Raw genomic sequence first — 21,329 nt, 5'->3', positions numbered from 1 at the left:
TGGGACCTGTTATCCAGAATGCTCGGGACCTGGGGGTTTCCGGATAACGGATCTTTCCGTAATTTGGGTCTTCATGCCTTAAGTCTACTAGAAATTAATTTAAACATTAAATAAACCCAATAGGCTGGTTTTGCTTGCAATAAAGATTAATTATATCTTATTTGGGATCAAGTACAAGCTAGTGTTTTATTATTACAGAGAAAAAGGAAATCTTTTTTAAAAATTTGGATTATTTGGATAAAATGGAGTCTATGGGAGACAGCCATTCCGTAATTCGGAGCTTTCTGGATATTGGGTTTGCGGGTAAGGGATCCTATACCTGTATAAATATGTGAAGGCAGTAAGTAAAAGAATGATAAAGGCTAAATCTTTTTTGTTCAAGGGCTGAATGGGCAAATGGTGTGCAGGGAGAGAGAGCCTGAATGTTGGAATAGCATCCCTTGGGCAGGCAGCAGGAAGTGAAGAGGACCTTTAACTTGTTTTCGCTTTCTCACCTGCAAATATACCATATACAAGCAGATATAGTCCATTGGCTAATCATTTTCTAACATATTTGATCCCTGAACTGAGAAATATGGATGTAAATCGGTTGGAATTAGTGGGCCATTGCATTTTACCAGTACATGTCTTAACATTTGCAAACATCTTTTTTAGCAAACAATTTTTACATTGAAAAATGTCCTAACAGACTTCCTTGAAATTTAAGACACTGAACCCAGTCTGAATGAATCCAATTTTTTACATTTTGGAAGAAAAATATAAATTTCATGTAACTGAATAAATTAACAAATGTTGCCAGTGTTACTAAAAACAATAAAAAACAACAATCATTTGGAAACAGATCCACACTCAAAATTATGCAGTCGGGGGATTGACCCCTTTTATTATGCCACCAGAAAATCAACATTTCAATTCTCAGTGTACAGACCCATTTAAACCCAACAAACCCCACCTCCATTTCCCATCATGCAATCCAGGAAGTGTTTTACCACCAAAAACAATTGAACAGTTGAACAGTTGAATATACCAAATCCATTAGTCCAATTAGGGTATACCAACTAGTTTCCTCATAAATGTCATGGTATATGTTGAATGTAAATATTTTTTTCCCATTCACAATATTGCGGTTTAACAAATGTGGACTTTACTTTGGGATACCCTAATTGGACTAATGGACTTGAATTTCTGGTGGCATGATTAAAGGAGTCAATTCCCCAACTGCATAATTTTGAGTTTGTGCGGTTCTGTTTACAAACAATTGTTATTGCAACAAGAGGAACATATGCCAAGTTAACTTATGTCCCCTTCTTATTATATACAACTTTATAGAGTAGAATCAATGTACCTATCATGTGAAATCTCTTGGCAGATCTGTTAAGCTCTACAAAACTGACTAGTGGATTATCCTGTTTGACCCTGGAATCTCCTTCATTAGTCATTAGCTGGGCATTTCACTTTAATGATGCAACCTAAAGCTACAATGTGCAACCACCTTCACCTGAGGGATATTGCTTTGCATAGAGGGTTGTTATTAGGGCAATTCACTTAAACATATACTACAGTGTCAAAATGAAAAGTTCATAAAGAGTGCAGCATTCCATTTTCCTTGAAAAATGTTGAACAGAACTGAAACTATACTTCTTAATGCAGCTGACTTTATAAGATAAGCCTGATGTCAAAATAGAATATTCAAATTCAAAATGTTAAAATTAATATTTCTGTGTACATTTAGAGGCTTATTTATCAGTATTGAAATTTGTGTATTTTAGAGTTTTTTTTCAAGCATAACTAAGCTCAGTTAAAAAAAAAAATCATAAATATATACTTATTTTTTAATAGATCCAAATATAAAACGCACAAACTAATAAAACCCCAGAAGAGATCTGAATAAGAATATGAAAAGTAGGGATGCACCGAATCCACTATTTTGGATTCGGCTGAACCCCTGAATCCTTTGCGAAAGATTTGGACGAATACCGAACCGAATCCGAATCATAATTTGAATATGCAAATTAGGGGTGGGAAGGGGAAAACATTTTTTACTTCCTTGTTTTGTGACAAAAAGTCACACAATCTCCCTCCCCGTCCCTAATTTGCATATGCCGAATCCGAATCCTGCTGAAAAAGGCCAATCCTGGCCGAATCCTGGATTCGGTGCATCCCTAATGAAAAGCTTGAAATCCTCATTATTGTAAGAAGTTCCATGTGATTACAATTAAAAAAAACAAAAAAGCATCTAAAAGCTGAAAGTAAAGAAAGATTTTACAGTTTGCAAAGGACAACTCCCACTGACTTCTATATGACCTTGTCACCTTTAAGTTTTTAAACTTAATAAATATCAAATTTTCATGGTTTAGAGTGATTCGTTAAATATGTGTTGTTTTTTATAGCTAAAAAGGTCATTCGAGGTAAAAAAAAATTAGGCCCCTAAATGTCGACCCAAAAAATGTCAAAAAATGTTTGTTAGTAATTCTGCAATATTCAGCCAATAGTCTAGATCTAGAATACAAAAGTCTACAAATCTGGACAATAACAAATTATACAAGCCTACAATTTTATTAAGAAAGTGTATCCTTTCATATTACAGTCATTTACAATTATCTTTACTATTATTATCCAACATTGTTAATATTTAATTAAATATATATCCTGAAGAGATTAGAATTAGACCAATCAAAATTATACCTCAGTGTTAATATTAGCCTCTTATTAGGCAAGAGTTCTATCATTTCCCACCTTATTAAAGAGATGATAGATTTATTTTCGTTAGGTGGTGATATATAAAAGACGTTATTATAAAGAGAGAAATGCTTGTGATATAAAAGAGACTAGTAAAAGACAACTGACCGGTATGTGTTAGATGTTATAGCTATGGTGTGTTTTCTTCTAATACTCAATTTTGATTTCACTGATTGGTATTAGCCTATTTTTATGGATTTCATAGTTTTGTACATTGATAACAAAGCTCTTTTTTGGACAGACACTTCCTATATAAAGGAAAACTATACCACCTAACAATATACAGTAGGTCTCTATAAAAATATATTGCATAAAACAGTTTATATGTAAAACCTTGCTTAATGTAAATAAACCATTTTCATAATAATATACTTTTTTAGTAGTATGCGCCACTCGATAATCATAAATAAACCATTTTCATAATAATATACTTTTTTAGTAGTATGTGCCACTGGGTAATCATAAATAGAAAATTAACATTTTAAGAAATAAGGGCCACACCCTCGGATCCTAGGATTCAAACCATACATGTTAGGTCACATGAATCAATTAACAGACAAAGTTTTGTCTGTCTTTTGCTTCCACACTTCTTCCATCAACCATCACAAAATGGTGGTTCAAGGTAAGAGGTGTAAAAGGGCATTATTTACATAAATATATTTACCGGTTTGGTAAGATTCTTTAATATGCCACTTAACATGATACAAACAAATCTGTTGCTTAAGTATTCATTTTAGGGGGAACGTTTTCCTTTACATTTCAAACCCCATTTTAAGTTATAATACCATGAGACTTAAATGATGCAACCTAAAGCTACAATCTGCACCCACCTTCACCTAAGGGATATTGTTTTGCACAGAGGGTTGTTATTAGGGCAATTCACTTAAACATATACTACAGTGTCAAAATGCAAAGTTCATTAAGAGTGCAGCATTCCATTTCCTTGAAAAATGTTAAACAGTCAGAACTGAAACTATACTTCTTCATGCAACTACAGAAAGCTACGGAAGCATTTTATTGTCAATAGATTAGCTGCAATAGTGCAAGCTAAAGTGCTATATTTATTCTGTAGAATGTTTTCCCATACCTGAGTAAAAAGCTCTAGAAGCTCTCTGTTTGTTTAGGATAGCAGCTGTAGTATTAGCTTGGTGTGACATCACTTCCTGCCTGAGTCTCTCCCTGTTCACTTATAGCTCTGGGCTCAGATTACAGCAGAGAAGGGGGGAGAAGCAAACTGAGCATGCTCAAGCCTTGGAGGTTTAAACTGAAAACATGAAGTCTGGTACAGAAGCCTGTGTATACACAATAGAAGGAAAGAAGTGCTGTGTTTCTTTTCTGAGAGCAGAATTACTTTGAGGGTTTACTGGTGTATTTATATAGAACTTTCTGATAAAGCTTACTTAGTTTTTACCTTTCCTTCTCCTTTAAGGGGGTTATTTATTAGATAATTTTTTTCTGGTTGGAGTTTAAAGGGGAAAACATAATTTTTTCGTGATTTATTAAACCCCAAGGATGCTAAAAGCCAGAAAAAAAAGTAATGCATCTCAAACCTGCCGAGCTCATGTAGATGTCACGTTTACAATTGGAAGATATCATGATCTGCACCTGGTTTTGTACAATAATCCAAATCTTTTTGGTTTTTGGGCGATATTTAAAAAAAATCAGAGTTTTCTGGCGTAAATGTTTTAAAAAACGTACGATTCAGATTTTTTTTGTGATTTTATAAAGTCTTTTCCCACACCAGATTTATTATTGATAAATACGCTAAAAATGTGGATGGGACTTTGGTCGAAGTGGTTTTAAGAAAATACTGAGAAATTTAAATGTTTGCCTACTACATAAAAACTAGATAAACACATAAACTCCAACTGCTGCTGGTCAGTCTTGATGCTTTAAAGGCTTAAGGTAAATTAGAAATATAAATGTGAACAATGTTAAAGAGTACAGCTATGTACCTGTACTAGAATACATTAACATTTCATTGTGATTTTATTTAACTTGTCCCTTTTATTATGCATTAATCTTAACTTTCCTTCTACGGGATAAATATAAAATCAGTTACAGTAAGGGGCCGATTCAATATGGGTCGAATATCAAGGGTTAATTAACCCTCGATATTCGACTAGGAATTAAAATTCTTCGACTTCGAATATCGAAGTTTTGATGTTACTGGTCCTTTAAGGGTCGAACTGAAAATTCAAATTTTTTTTATGGTCAAAACAATCAAATTCGAATTGCGAATTATCCAAAATTCGAGTTCAAATTAAAATTTTGCGATTTTAATTTACCCTCGATATTCGACTGGGAATGAAAATCCTTCGACTTCGAAAATTGAAGTCGAAGGATTTTGCGCAAATACTGCAATCGAACGATCGAAGGAATAATCGTTCGATCGAACGATTAATCGTTCGATCGAACAATTAAATCCTTCGAATCGAATGATTCAAAGGATTTTAATCCAACGATCGAAGGATTATCCTTCGACCAAAAAAATTTAGCCAAGCCTATGGGGACCTTCCCCATAGGCTAACATTGGGTTCGGTATCTTTTAGGTGGCGAACTAGGGGGTCAAAGTTTTTTCTTAAAGAGACAGTACTTCGACTATCGAATGGTTGAATAGTCAAACGATTTTTAGTTCGAATCATTCAATTTGAAGTCAAAGTCGTAGTCGAAGGTCGAAGTAGCCAAAAAAACACTTCGAAATTTTACGTTTTTTTACTTCGAATCCTTCACTCGAAGTTAATGAATTGGCCACCTAAAGTTATAGATATTAAATTTTTTTATTAAATAACCCCCCAATCTAATTTCAAGTATATTCAAATTTATTAGAGTTAAAAAAAACTCCAATAAATTTGAACTTTGATAAATGTGCCCAGAAATGTAGACGTGTAAATCCCAAACAGTGTATTTTGTTTGTGTGTGTGTTTCATTGTACATGCAGTTTGCTGAGTTTTGTTCATAAGACGTGTGTATTCTATTTCTTTGCTACATTATACATCACATCTAAATGTAAGCTGAGTTAAATACCTTTATGTATTCATCAATCTCATCTCATCACCATTGCATAGCTTTAAATGCATTTAAAGTGTCTGGGTTTGCAATTGCAAACAATAAAAGGATCTGGCAAATTAAACTTTTATGTATAAGGATAGACCAGTTCAATTCATACAAGAAGATAATGTTTGCAGATGCGTGCAAATTGTATTTGTCCTCTACGGACAGCAGCTCTTTCAAGAAAATTAATGAATTGACAAGAACAGAATTTCACCTCTTTACCCTCAGCTCTATAGCAAACCTAAGCTAAATAAACATGTGACCATTCAATCTTCTCTACTTAAGGTTAACTTGAGTTTATTATTCAGGCTACTGCCCTTGTGTATTAAGTAAAGCATAAATTATGCATACTAATTACCTTGGATGGGGCAGCTATTTAATGAATTCTTTTAATTAAACTGCAACACAGTGGTTTTGCACAGGATGGGCTATATTTCATCTTTAAACTCTGGTAACCTTCACTTTTGTTGGAAAAATCACACATATGCAGGGTATGAGCTCTAGATTCTATTAACCAAATAGGCATATCACAAGTTTTAGCTGCATTTACTATGAAATATCATTTAATGCAAAGGCTATTGTAAACTTGTGTGACCTGCAACATTAGATAAAAAGTACAAACTGGTGCAGAATTACTGGTCAGTAAAGAACATGGCCTCAGAGCTAAGTTAAGATTAAAGGAGCTGTTCACCTTTAAATTAACGTTTAGTAGTATGTAGAGAGTAATATTCTGAGACAATTTGCAATTGGTTTTAATTTTTTATTACTTGTGGGTTTTGGGTTATTCCATTTGTTATTCAGAAGTTTGCAGTTTAAGTAATCTGGTTGCTAGGGTCCCAATTACCCTATCAACCTTGCATTGATTTGAAAAAGAGACTGGAATATGATTAGGAGAGGTCTGAATAGAAAGATGAGTAATAAAAAGTATAAATAAAAATATATTAGCCTTGCAGAGCACTTGTTTTAGATGGGGTCAGTGACCCCCATTTGAAAGCTGAAAAATAGTTAGAAGAAGCTAAATAATTGAAAAAATATAAACCATAAATAATGAAGGCCAATTGAAAAGATGCTTAGAACTGTCCATTCTATAGTATACTAAAAATAACTTTTAGGGGTGAGCCACCCTTTTAATAATCTAAAAGATTTACTTACAGTAGTGCTAATTTTGCCTTCTATTATTCCTGTAGGTCTAACTATTAATGAGCATGGATTATAAACCTTTACAGTCAAAGATAAACTCACATATCTGCATTTTACACTCAGAATGGGTAAAAGTGATTCTTTAGTGTTCAGTGTCCCAGATCTTATATTGCACTGCTAAAGCAACACAACATAGGAAAACTGCCCAAACACTGGATGGTCACCTTTTACCTTCCCAGACTTTGCCTCCATTACAGTGGTATGCCCCAGTTTCTGGTTCTGTATCATTCTTTTCCTTATGATAGATACAACATAGTCATTGCGATTCCCTGTGTACATTGATGTCATTAATGGGAACTCAGAGCTCTCGCAGTGACCCAGGGAAACTTTAGCTTGTAATTATATATTCCTATCAATGTTACGACTGTGTGTGATCACAATAGTTTTGTATTGTTTTGTATAATAAAATATATAACAACTAGAAAGGACTTTTTTTTTGGCACATCAAAAATAGAACGACTAGCCCATGGCATGACACTTTGCCACTGGGACAAAAGTCTCTAAAAGCCTTTAAGCTTTATTTGAAGCAGCATATGTTTTTGACAAGCAATCTGGACTGTATTCCCAGCTGACTTATACTAAATACTGAGACAGTCAGATGAGTGTTACCAAGGAAAAATCCCTTATTCCTAAACTGCCAATACATTTTTCCATTGTATGTGCTGTAATATAAGAAGTTTTAATGAGTATTCTACTACTAAACACAAATAGAATGTTGGATCTATTCCTGTGTCTTTTTATCAAATCAATTACTATTTCTAAAATTCACCTCCAACCTTTCCTGTTTCTTTTTTTTTTGTAACTTATATTTTTATTTGCTTCACACAGGTGAAGTGATACAACCATATAACATTTGTAACACTTCCAGTCAATCAACAGTACAACCTTTCCTGTTTCTATACTGGTTCATGGACAAGCTACAGTACGTATGTATCCTCTTTGAATACAAGAAGGTTTTATTTTGGGTTATTTTATATTTAATAATTATCACTTGTTAAACTCATTAATGTCTTTTGATTTTGTTGTCACTTTAGGTTGATAAACTCCACATTTTCTTCCCATTTTCCCCTATGTCAAACACTGCTGCTAATAGCCCTGCTTTATCTGCTTTGATGTCCATCAATTTCCTGGAAATGAATAAACTATGGAAATCACCCTTTATGTTGAAAACAATTCTATTGTCACTAAAATTTATAGAAAACAGTAAACACAATGCTTAATGCTAAATCATGTCACACAAAATATTTAACTAATAATATACCATACAATTGCATTTCCACAAAAGATGAAGAGTTAATAGTTTAAAGAATAAAGGATTTATTTGAGAGATACAGAACCAATGTCGACAATACTGCTTCTTATTTCCTATTTCCTATTACGAGAAATAATTGCAGAAACAGAAACAGTGATACCCAAAAAAGAAGAAAGATGATTCTGAATCCCTATCCTGTATATTAACATATAGTCCCCAATTTAACCAAATAAGAAACATTATCAATAGGAAACTAGTGATTTTATAAACAGATCCTATATTAAAGAAAATTAATTAATTAAAGCAACTTTAGGTAACAAACTGACACCTAGTTTCATTAGATTTAAAGAACAACAGAACACAATTTTTACCTCTTCTACTACTAATAAGATACATAAAATGCAACATTACATTAATTGTAACACAAAAATGTAATTTACTTATTAACTTGTAATAAATATCAGAAACAATATGGAAACAAGCTGGAAACTGAAAGATAGAATTAGGGAACATATACTTAAAATTACAATTAATGCTAGCAAAACTTCGCCAGAGTTTAGCTGCTGAGACGCAACTTCGCAATTTAGTGAATTAGCGTAGTGGTAACGAATTTACGCCTGTACTGGAATCAGTTATTTGAGTGAGCGCTAATTCATCTGCTAGGAAAGGAAGCCCCTATAAGATATATTGGATCTAACTGCCAGTGACTATCTGACACCCAACTGCTGCAAGAAGACAAAACGAAGAGACACAGATGATGAGAAAGGAATAGTGAAGATAAACTTGATTTTTTCAGAAACAATGCAGAATTTTTAATTGATTGTATTTACAAAGTTCATTATTTCAATATGATGACGCTTATATTACATTTTCATATTAGCGATAGTACACCTTTTAAAGGTTAACAGGACCGCATACAGTACCCTGCAAACTGAAGGACTTGCCTGCTTGTAGGTACGAAGAGTATGATGGATCATGCCATAATCTTTACTAGTCGTTTTTAGTTACTAAGAAATTTAAGAATCTGGCATAATGACAAGAAAGTACTGTCAGTTACGATTTTTTTTTTTACAAATGATAGTGGTTTGTTTTTTTTCTGTTGGATTCAGAAGTAATCACTTCAACCATTCCGATTTAATAATTGTAGGGATCTGTCACCATTTTAGGTAGACAGATTACCTTATTTTGATTCCATCAATGAACACGGCAGCAGCAGAGAAGCGGCAGAAAAGGGACAGTAAATAGAGTTGATAGGCTAGCCACTCCATCTGTATTATGGCACACAATGATAGCTAGATGTTAACGATTTGATATATAGATCTCTTTTTTATTGCCAACCCTGCCCCTGAAGAAAGTATTAAAATTTCCAGATGAGTAACCAAACAATAAATAGATGAGAAAGTAGTTGAGAATGTAAGATTTTTTTTGCATAACAATGAGAAATTGCAGAATAACACTTTGCAGTTCACAGTTTGTTGATATTATCATTTTGATTGGCTGAACGTAAAGGGATGAAAAATACACCAATAAAGCCATGTCAGGTATTTTATTATTTAGAGATTTAGCTCAGTCATTATTTGGCAGTGGAGTAAAGATGATCTTGAAAATCATAGTTAAAAACGCTTACATTGAATTTCTGTTCTAGAGGGTCATTAGGAATATGTAGAAGTAAAAGTGGTTAACCCTTTCTCATGCTCTCCCTTTTAGGTGCAAATTAAGGTATATACTGTACAGTGTTTTGGGATCTTTTATCACCCTGAAAACGATATTTGAAATATTTTGATTGTTAAGGGTGTAATTCGGGAACACCTCAATCAACCAGATGTTAATTTATTCTGATCATCGACCATATAGATGATAGTAGCAAGCACCTTGAACCATTTACAATTCTGCATAGTGTTACTGTTATAACGCTGTTTTGTGCTAAAATAGGCTAAACTGCTAAAAAGTAGGGCAATGGTTATTGGTTACACTTGACTCTAACACGTAAGGCAGAGCCTTTGCTACTGTATGTGGAAGGTACGAAAGAAAGGTGTATTCGAACTACAACTCTCATAGGCTACTGTGTTTAAAAATAAAATAAAGGACGCCAGGAGCTTCTTGCAGCAAACGAAAGAATACGTTTATTTTTCAGAGACAAATGATCCACAAGGTTAATACTCATAGAGGCAATGTATTGTAGATGTTAAATATGCCAGAACAGTAAAGCAAAGACAGCAAGATGTGACACAATATGGAAGCACCATGTGGATCCCATTCTGTGGAATAATCCTAATTCCCTATCCAGCTGCAGTCACTTTACTATAGGCAGTCTCAGAGCCTAGGGGAGAGCAACTACCTACTACAATCCTTGTAGGAGCACAAAGGAGCTTCATTCACGGGGTCCCTGCTCCTCGACTTATCACTAGAGGTACTACTCCTTCTAGGGCAGAACAACTTTACTAGACCTTGGTGTACCCAGGTTCCCTGGAACAGATCCAGCTGGGTCAGCAACCAGAAACCAAAGAGAAAGATACATCCCTAACCAGACACTGTTAAAGTGTGTCATAGGCCAGTAGGCAAATAACTGAAATATGTAAATTATTAACTAGATACATGGACATCTGCCCAGCAACTAGAGAGATATGGAAGTGTAGGGACATTTTAAACCTCTGGGTCCCTGCATAACAATACTTTAATTCAGGCTATTACAAGGGAGACAAAGGCTTAAGCATTCATTGCAAATAGAACAGATCTCACTCACTATGGGAAAGGAGAAATGTTAAAATGTTGGCTATGAGTCCCTTTTCAATGACACTGGGCACCAAGACCTAAGTATGTGTGCATGTTTCTCACAAAATGTAATGTATAAAGGCTGGAGTGACCAGATGTCTAACAGAAAAGAACACAACTCCTGCTTTGCAGCTCTCTAACTCTGGGGCAGATTTAGTAATGGGCAAAGTGGCCGCTGCTAGCGAAAATTTGCCAGAAATCCAATCCGCAGGGATATGGCCAATTTACTAACAGGCATTGAGGACAATTTGCTAACAAAAGAGTACAGCGCTAACAACGTTTGGCACCCTTTAGCCAGGTGAATCTTCGCTCAGGCTCGTTACTCTGCAAATTCACTAAAGTGGGAATTATCCATTACGTTTCCCCTTTTGTCAGAGTTTCCTTTGCTTAGACCAGGCAAACTGATAAGATGAAGCTACATTCCCCTCAGTCTAATGTCAGTGACATCATATTCTGTATGCCGAAAAGTTATAAAAATGAAAAAAAAAGCTACAACATAGAGCTGGCCACTGCTCCTGTATAAAGTATAACAAACAAAGGAAAGTTGTGCTCACTAATTATTTTTATGAAATCCTTAAATAGAGATACAATAAGGATGTGACCACAAAATTCATACAGACAAATTTAAAAGGTCCTCTGCACTCAACCCATGATCAATATATTTAAGACATTGACACATTTTGTGCATTAAAGGAGAACTAACCCCCCCTACCAAAAGCCCCCCCCCAGGCATTTCCCCCTTCTCCCTCCCTGTGATGTGCTTTAGTGTAGAAAAAAACACTTTAAAAAATTCTGACCTTTATATGCAAAGAGGAGCAATGGAGCTGACGATCCCTATCTTCTGGCTCTTAGTATAGTCTTCGGGTTTCTGTGTCAGGAATTTGCTTCAACTGTGAAGAGTTGGAAGTTGGGACCAGGAGCTCCACTTTAAACCCCCTACCAAAAGCCTCCCCTAAACTTCCAGGCATTAGTGTAACAAAAAAAACCCTTTAAAAAATGCTGACCCTTAAATGCAGAGAAGGGCAGTGAAGTTCCTGGTCGCCATCTTCCAGCTCTCTGCATTTAAGGGTCAGAATTTAAAGGGATTTTTTTTTTTTACACTAAAGCACATCACAGGGAGGGAGACAGAAGGGATGCCTGTCTGAAAATTATCTTCTTCGGAGCTTAGATTAAACAAGCTATAATATTAGTATAGTACATAAGCATATATACATAAGAAAGAAAGGAAACAATTGCTTGCTTTGGTATGACAAACTTTGTAACGTTTATTTATTATTTTTCAAAGAAAGTTATGTCCATGAAAGTAAAAACAACAGTATTTTCAGAGAAGTTCAGTATTTTCGGTAAGTAGATAAAGTACAACACAGTAATTTACCATACATATATATATATATACTTTAATTATATAGTTCTGTGGAGATCCATGAATGACATTTGACCCTTGTATATTTACTGGATTAAGTGCTAGAACCACTGTAGTAAGCATAGTTTATCTGTTACCTACTATGTAAATGAGCCATTTAGCCTTAGGCCAATGACACACATGCAGACATCCGCCACATTTTCAACTAGCAAAAGTAAATATGCTAGCGGAAGTTATCTTTGCCTCTGCTTAAACCGCTCCTCTGCAGTTCTCCGAATGTGTGTCCATAGCCTTTTTCAGTTAGGGTAGAGCTAGGCATATTTGGGAAGATCTGTTTTGACCAAAGGTAACCTTCATGCTAGGCCAAATCTGACTGATCCAATTGGATCACACTGTGGGACTATAGAGACCCCTCAGAACAAAAACACATCGAAGCACCTCTGTGATCCTCACCCAATATTGGAAAGACCCCTTAGATGGGCCAATGAAAGGTCCTAATAAAATTGACCATTGTGTCCAGATAGATTTTAATGCAAATATCTTTGCTAATGGACTCGCAGCCTGGAAATATGTCACTTTATTTTCATGCTATTATTACCTTGCAATGGTCATCAAGCTACTTGTACCTTTTGGGAGATGAAGTGGGTGTTTTGGTGCCACATTTAAGGCCTATTAAAAAAAGTGACATGAAGGGTGATGGCAGATGGTACATCTCTCCCACAGGTGCCTAAAGAACCTGCCTCTTTAGATGAATGGAAATTGCCCCATGTAAAATTTCCTGTGGGTGAGCAGGAGCCATTTACCATCATCCTTAATTTTCTTGAAGTAACTGGGTGTGACATGATCATTTAGATAAAGGGTAATTGATCCTGCTTTACGTATCTCTTAGAACAGTAGCTCTGATCCTGATCTGAGCCTTGATTAGGCTAAGAACACACAATGTGGATGATCAGCTTTCTCCATACAATCTTCTGTATAGCTCCACTGACAGGCACAGTATCAGCCTGTGTGCAGAAACACTGAGCGGATTTCAGTCTGAACATGCATACATTTGAGTTTAGCCCCAAAATCTGCTCAGTACAAAAGGCAGGTGGAGAAAAGCAATTGGCAGACAAGTTCAAGTTAACCGTCAAACACATGGTACAACAGGTTCAGCTATGGTTGGAGATGCTGGAAGATGCAAGGCAAAACTTGGCAAGTAAAAGCTGATGAAGTTGTATAGAAGTCAATGAGAGTGTTCTCTAACAACTTTATTTATTTATTTATTTATTTATTTTCCCCCTTTATTAAAACATTCAAGATTTTCAGCCTAATTGAAAATGAACTGGACAAAAGACCAGCATACATACAACCTTTTTTTTCAATGGAAAAACACATGTGGGATTATTTTGTTGCTTTTTTCTTAAATACGCTAGCTTTCGAGAAAAGCACAAGTTTTGTCTGCATTTTTTTCTGCATTCGTGTTTTTTTTTCAAAAACTCAGATTTTTAAAAATCTGCCCATAACACTTTGATATATTTGCATCTATTTTGTGAATTCTGTGCTTTGTTCTCTTTTAGTTAATAAATCTCACTTTGCTTTGGGGGGTGATCTTGGGGTGACAGTTCCTTACAAACAGGGGAACTCCTGCCACGAGGTGAGAAACTTGCCACAAGATAGCAGTGTCCGACAGATTACCAGGGGTGTCAAAAAGGCATTGCTGGTAACCTTAAAGCCTTTAGCCAAAAGTTCCCACTGGTCCCCCTCCCTGCACAGTGTTACTCCTGAATTGTGTCCCCTCTAGAAATACTGACCGCACATGCAGAGTCAGCATAGCGGAGCTCATGGGTGCCATCTTTCTGTGCATCGGTATTCTTCGGGTCCCTTTGGCAATTTACGTTACATTTGGTGAATGTGCAGTTGTTAGTTTCCCAGCTGCCCCAGTCATGTGACTTGTGCTCTGATAAACTTCAGTCACTCTTTAATGCTGCACTGCAAGTTGGAGTGATATCATCCCCCTCCCTTTTCCCCACAGCAGCCCATCAGCAGAACAATGGGAAGGTAACCAGATAACAGCTCCCTGACACAAGATAACTGCTCCCTGGTAGATCTAAGAACAACACTCAATAGTAAAAATCCAGGTCCCACTGAGACTCCTTAAGTTATATATAGAGTAGGAGAAACAACAGCCTGCCAGAAAGCAGTTCCATCCTAAAGTGTTGGCTCTTTCTGAAAGCACATGACCAGGCAAAATGACTTGAGATGGCTGCCTACACACGAGATTACAAATTACACCATAAAAATTATGACAGAATCCCTTTAAGAAGCCATTGGGACTGGCTCATCCCTTCCCTTCTATCATCAAATTGTATAGTCTGTGTAGGGATGGACCACTAAATGTTATGTTCCTGTGCCCACAGGCCATGATACACATCAACAAAGATGCCAAATTAGCAAAAGAAAGATACAAGTTAATCACAAGCAAGTGACACAATTCTGTTTTCTTAGCTGTGTAAAAATGTATCCAACAACAAACAATTCTGGCTGCATGCTGATACAGCTAGGGTTACATTCTAAAACATTCCGTTTCCCACATTTTTATATACATTGGTAACCCAAGGTGCAGGCAGGTATAATGTTGATTTTATCATTATAACCTTAGAACATCAGGACATTGCGTATTAGTAAAGCGGCCAGAAAATGAATTAACAGAATCCAACGACTAATACTAACAACAAGGGCAATTAAATATGTTAGAATACACACCACAGTCACATAGTTATTTTATTAAGTGCAATTGATTTATTTGTCTAATGTATAATCATGGGTCATGTTTAGAAAAAGTTGTGTTTTATAGGGTGTTTATATATAACTAGCTAGTTTATAATGGCACTGGTGGGGGTATAAATCATAACAACCACCCCTGATGTCCCTGTTCATTTTATTAGCATGCCTTTATTAGCTGCAAAATAAAACAATCAGTCTACTGTAAAGTGGCAAGCCACTGATAAATACATGTTAATGGGTTCAAAACACATCAACCTCTAAATATGTATTTCTTAAACATCAGGGTATTACACCTGCAAAATTGGAAATGGTTTGAGTGTTTCTTATAGGAAAACAATGATGTAACTATGAAATAGAAAGGAATTCTATTTCAAGAAAGCATTGTATTGTTAGAAGTTTATTTTTTGATCCGCTGGGCAAATGGTGCCTGTAAACCCTTTTTTATTATTTTCCCCCCTCTTTTAACAGAGGATGCCAATATAACTTGCACTGTAGTGTAAACAACCCCCAGAAGGAGGGGAGATAACACGAATTTAAATTCCAAAGGAGGTTTCAGAGTTGGTTTCCTAGTCCACCAGTCAGTAATGTGTTTGTGGGAATTCTGTCTTTTTGTCTCTGCAGAGGAAAAAAAAAAGAAGCTAAATCTACATTGGTGGCCCAGTCTAGGTTTGGCCATTCTTTAGAATTTCTATTGAAGTGAATGAAGTGGCCAGGGACCTTTTATTTAATCTACTCAATTGCATGAAAGTGACAGAATTCTAATTTATTTGTTTAATGTTCTTCAATGGGGTTTTCACTTTCTAACTTCCAAATAAAGCCAGGATCTTTAAAGAATTTTTTTTTTTTTTTGGTTAGCACATGGCACTAGTGGTGCATATTTCATATACTGAAGCTGCTGCTTTGTAGGGGGTTTACAAATGTTTCACCACTTAGCAGAAACACAGAATAAACCAGATGTGGAAGGGAAATTCCAGGGGTCCTCTAGGTCTAGCCCTCATCTGTTAATTGAAACGGTTTCATTAGATATTTGCAATTTCCAATAAAATATATCATTATTTATATAAAAAATAGAATAAAAAAAACTGTTGGATGTTTGGGAACACAACATTTTGTCACAATTAATAAAAGAAGGTATCCAAGGCTGGAGATTGCATAGAGCTAATGCATTTGCAATGATAATAAAAAAAAAAATAATTGTAATAATTAATACTTTTTTCCTTGGAAGGATCAGGAATAAGTCATTAGTTTCCTTTAAAGGAAATCTGAGCACACGTCACATGTTTTCTCTGGTTAATAAAACCAGTTTTTATGTGAATTCCAGAGAGTTGTATGCTTGCAAAACAGATTGCCTTCATTAGACCCCTTCCCTAAATGTATGTATTGACATTGGACTTGAGCCATGATGGAGATTAAATAAAAAACAAAGCAGTCCATTCCTCCCCTTATAAAGCTACTTTATTTGATGATACGCTTGGAATTAGTGGTGCATAACATAGACCCTAAGTAGGGTCTATAGATTATCTACTAGTATTATTAGTAGTAGTTTTGTTTACTGTTCTTTCATTTTTTGTATATAGATTCTCCCAAACAGAAGGAAAAGCAAACTGGTCATAATATTAAAATTAAATATAATTTATTAGGTGTGAAGGTGAATTAAATTACATTTCTAACATATCAATGAACTGTTTCCCCCTAAACTTAATAGGCAAACGATATTTTCTAGAAGGAAACGAATATGAGCCCTGAGTGCTAGAAGAAGATACGCGCACATAACTGTGAGCCTGTTTGGGGAGAAAAGGGGTCCCAGTCCTCCATGTAGCTGATCATATTGATATATATACTGATACTGATATAGAGGCCTGGGCTGATCTTGATGAATGAAATTACTTGTGTGCGGCGTGACAAGCCTTAGTAACTTCATGCGTTTTAATAGGGAGGATGATTCATGGATTTTCTAGCCATTTCTGCTTGGTGCGCAATCTAAACCAAACCGCAGAGCTGAGCTAATAATTCCCATTCCCATACTAATGCAAAGCAGAGGAGAGATGCGCAATGTGGCAGCAATGAAGACTGAATATAAGACAGAGGGACAAGCCCTTATAATGGCCCGACACTGTGATTATAGCAGGTGTCAGTGGCCGAAAAATAAAGTTTTAGCTCAGCAGAGGGAACGCATTGGAACTTATAGATCATGATAGGACACAGGGAGATTCCTAACATCCATTGCCTGAGGGTAGGGATTCCAGATATCTGCACTGATTGCACTAATGGATCAGTAAGAAGCAGCGCAGACTCGAATCCCATCCGTCTGTGTCATCCCAGTACAGCTTTAGCCAAGCATCCCCAAAATGAACATCGGCTTTTAATATAGGTGTTTGGCATTGCCAACAGGCTCTCCCTCAGCCAAACACAGACACACCTTAACGAGCTCCAGGGAAACTGTGGAAAATCTGCAACACTTGAGCGACTTTGGTATGTCAATAGCTAAATAAATAGCAATCTCTAACTAATGATAACATATAATTATATAGTCATAGATTTTATAAGAAATTATACGAAAATCTATTTAACACAGTTAACCAGTAACTTTTCCTGAGACAGTCATCATGGATACAATTCTTAAATATATGTTTCACCTTGTTGCACTCTGACCTCCCATGCTCTCATAAGAGAGATAGATAGATAGATAGATAGATAGATAGATAGATAGATAGATAGATAGATAGATAGATAGATAGATAGATAGATAGATAGATAGATAGATAGATAGATGATAGATAGATAGAGGATAGATAGATAGATAGATAGATAGATAGATAGATAGATAGATAGATAGATAGATAGATAGATGATAGATAGATAGAGGATAGATAGATAGATAGATAGATAAGAGAGAGAGAGAGAGAGAGAGAGAGAGAGAGAGAGAGAGAGAGAGAGAGAGAGAGAGAGAGAGAGAGAGAGAGGGATATGATATAGACAGATAAATAGAGAGAGAGAGAGAGAGAGAGAGAGATGATAGAGGGAGAGAGAGAGGAGAGAGACAGACAGACAGACAGACAGATGACAGATACATAGATAGATTATAGAAGATAGATAGATAGATAGATAGATAGATAGATAGATAGATAGATAGATAGATAGATAGATAGATAGATAGATAGATAGATGATAGAGAGAGAGAGAGAGAGAGAGAGAGAGAGACATGGACAATATAAAGAGAGAGAGAGAGATGATAGATGAAAGATGGATAGAGAGAGATATAGATGATATATGCATTTTCTTAAATCAAATGGACACATAACAATAACTCCTACTTACAGCAACAAGTACAACTATTCATTCCTGTATGTAATATAGACAGAATTAACAGAGAGATGATAAACATAGTTAAAGATAGTTAAAAAGACAGACAGAGATAGAAAGACACAGACCGAAAGACAAGGCGTTGACATATACATCTCTCTTTACATTTGCTAATAACAAAGCGCCCAAAATCCCAACCTTGATAAATATAAAATGAACTTTATCAGACATCTGTCAAGTTTAGAAATTAGGTATTATATTTCTTAGAAACTCACTTGTGGACATGAAAAAAAAAGACAAACAGTAATTGTATTTTTAGACATTTTAATGAGAAAATATTATTTGCACAACTATTATAATTTAACGCGGATGTCTTTTTTACATGGGCCTGTTACAGTACACACATGCTGCGAAGGGGGCACAACACTGGAGATGCCATGCTGCTTGTACTATAAGCAATCGCAATGGTCATTACTTTACAATTCATTGGGAGCACAGCAGAATCACTTAGAATAGTGAGTTCAGCACACTCAGCAAAGGAGCGACTTTCAGTTTCCAGAACATCATCTGAGTTAGATTAGAAAACAGGTGGGGGGTTCCAAATAAAAGTGCATTATTTATACACAACATATATTCTTTCGTATTCACAAACATTTACAGGTGCCTCACAGGAGCAATATTACAGTAGTCTGAAAACAAGCACATTACGAGTTTGCAGCTTTTTTTTCCAAATCCATATACAGCTAAATGCCTGGCTGCTTATTTCCTTAATAATAAATATAATCGTATCGGTATCGGCTACATCATCCCTCAGGCCTGTGAAATGATAACCACTTGCAGACTCTGCTGCATTGAGCACAATGTGGGGCTCAGTATTTACACATGGCTAATGTAAAACAAGGTCGGTAGAGCAATTTTCTGTCACTGTGTTTAAGTTTGTTGCACATAATATAATAGGTACAGAACCGATCCAATTCTACTTGTTTAGCAGAGGTGTACTGCAAAAAAAACCCACAAAATACATGTAAGGTGCAAATTACAAAATAGCAAAAGAAAGATCACACATTGGTCTAATGAGACCTTTTCTATTATTGTGCGTAACTAGGTTAATAAGAGGCCGTTAATTGCAATTGTGTTGTTCAATAGTTATCCTGATCTTCATGTTTGATTTGACCACAGTTTGGGAAAGACGTGGAATTTCACTATGGGAATTCCTACGTTTCTTTTTAAATACCTATAGAGCCACATTTTAGGAATGAAACTGTGAATAGGCGAGACTTTCATGAATGTGTTGTAATTGTAAGGGGAACGTGCTGAAAAGCTCTGTACCAAAGTCAAGAGTTTCTCTCAGCCAACAAAAAGTGGGCAGCAGGCGGATGGTTAGAGTGTCAGCAGGTGGGTCAGTGTACAGCCACAGAGAGCAGGGCGGTGGAGGGGTTAGTGAGAGTGTCGCTGGGAGTAGCAGGGCTGCTTTGGCTTGTGGCTGTCTGTGGAGATGTTGGACTCATGGATGGAGAGGAGTTCGATAAAATAGCTGGGATATGTGTGGGCAGGGCTGGTAGCGCTGCCGTTGGTTTTATAGGAACTGGAATGGCCGGTAATAAGGTTTGTGCCCCATGGCATATAGGTTTGATAGGTACTCCATAGGCGCTGACACTGTAGTCGCTGTTGGCCATGGATATGGGGGTGGTTGAGTCCAGCATGCTGGAGCTGTACATGTGGGGCCAGCCTGTGCCAATGGAACCTCCAACTGTAGTCAATTGATTATGGAGAGGGTAGGCGGCTGGCATGGGCTGCATGGTGGAAAAGGCAAGTCCTCCTGGCATTTTATACTCTCTGGCGATAATATTCTCAATGGCAAAGGGGTGCTTAAAGCTGGAAGTCGGAGATACCCCTAGATTGTAGGTGGACATCGGGGGCAAGTGAGTACCAGAGGCCGCTAGGGCGCTCAGTCTTAACTTGGCTTGTTGCTGCAGGTATTGGGCGGCATCCGAGGCTTTGCTGGGGGCCAGGTGGTCCGATTTCATCACCTTGAACCTCTTCCTGCGCCTTAAGAAACTGCCATTTTCGAACATATCCCCACACCTGGGATGCAGCGCCCAGAAACTGCCCTTTCCAGGCTGATCAGGTCTCCTTGGGATTTTGATGAAACAGTCGTTGAAAGACAAGTTGTGCCTCAGAGAGTTTTGCCACCTCTGTGTGTTTTCTCTGTAGTAGGGGAACCTGTCCATGATAAACTTGTAGATCTCACTGAGGGGCAGCATCTTCTCTTGGGAGCCCTGGATGGCCATGGCGGTCAGGGAAATGTAGGAATAAGGAGGCTTCTGGTCGCTGTAGGTGTTTCTTCCAGGACGAGGCATCTTCACTTGTAAACAGGGGAAATCTGCCCGGCAATGAAAGGAAAAAGTAGAGGTTACTTTATCTTATTAGTGTCCTAATATGAAACACATCGATGGGATCTAGAGGGAATGACCTAATAAGGCTGTGGATAACTAGCACCGTGTTCCCACCAATTCCGCTACACTAAAGGGTTTTTTTTTTAGAGAAATACCTTATAGTTCCTAGAAGTTGCCACTTTCAGAAGATGAAGCCTCTTGTCCAGAAAGCAGGACCCCCTCCCTTGCAGAGCAGATGGGAATTCAGCCCCAGCCAGTCTGGTCCCTCTTCGAAGAAACTCTGATCTTCACTTGAGCATCGGGAATGAGCTCCTGTCCTGGTCAGTGGCTGAATTAACAAGGGTGGGGGGGATAAGGTTTCCTTTTTTGCAGGGTGGGAGATAAGCTAAGTAGTTGTCTCCATGTCCTTCCTCAAACCAACTGATAGTTTTATGTAGTGACATGAGCAGAAAAGACCCCTGTAGAGGCGCTTCATTAATGTGCC

At 36.7% G+C, this 21,329-nt stretch overlaps 1 protein-coding gene across 1 annotated transcript; it reads right to left on the bottom strand.

Moving 5' to 3' along the window:
* Window positions 1–18,756: 18,756 nt before the first annotated feature.
* Window positions 18,757–21,276, bottom strand: foxb1.S (forkhead box B1 S homeolog; the record flags this gene model as incomplete). Its single annotated transcript, NM_001088367.1, is given in 2 exon segments — window positions 18,757–20,832; window positions 21,001–21,276. A coding segment is annotated over 1 exon segment (960 nt). The 3' UTR covers window positions 18,757–19,849.
* Between the last annotated feature and the right edge of the window lie 53 nt (window positions 21,277–21,329).

Source organism: Xenopus laevis, chromosome 3S (genome assembly GCF_017654675.1).
Source record: "Xenopus laevis strain J_2021 chromosome 3S, Xenopus_laevis_v10.1, whole genome shotgun sequence".
Lineage (NCBI taxonomy): Eukaryota > Metazoa > Chordata > Amphibia > Anura > Pipidae > Xenopus > Xenopus laevis.
This window is presented reverse-complemented; position numbering and strand designations above follow the sequence as displayed.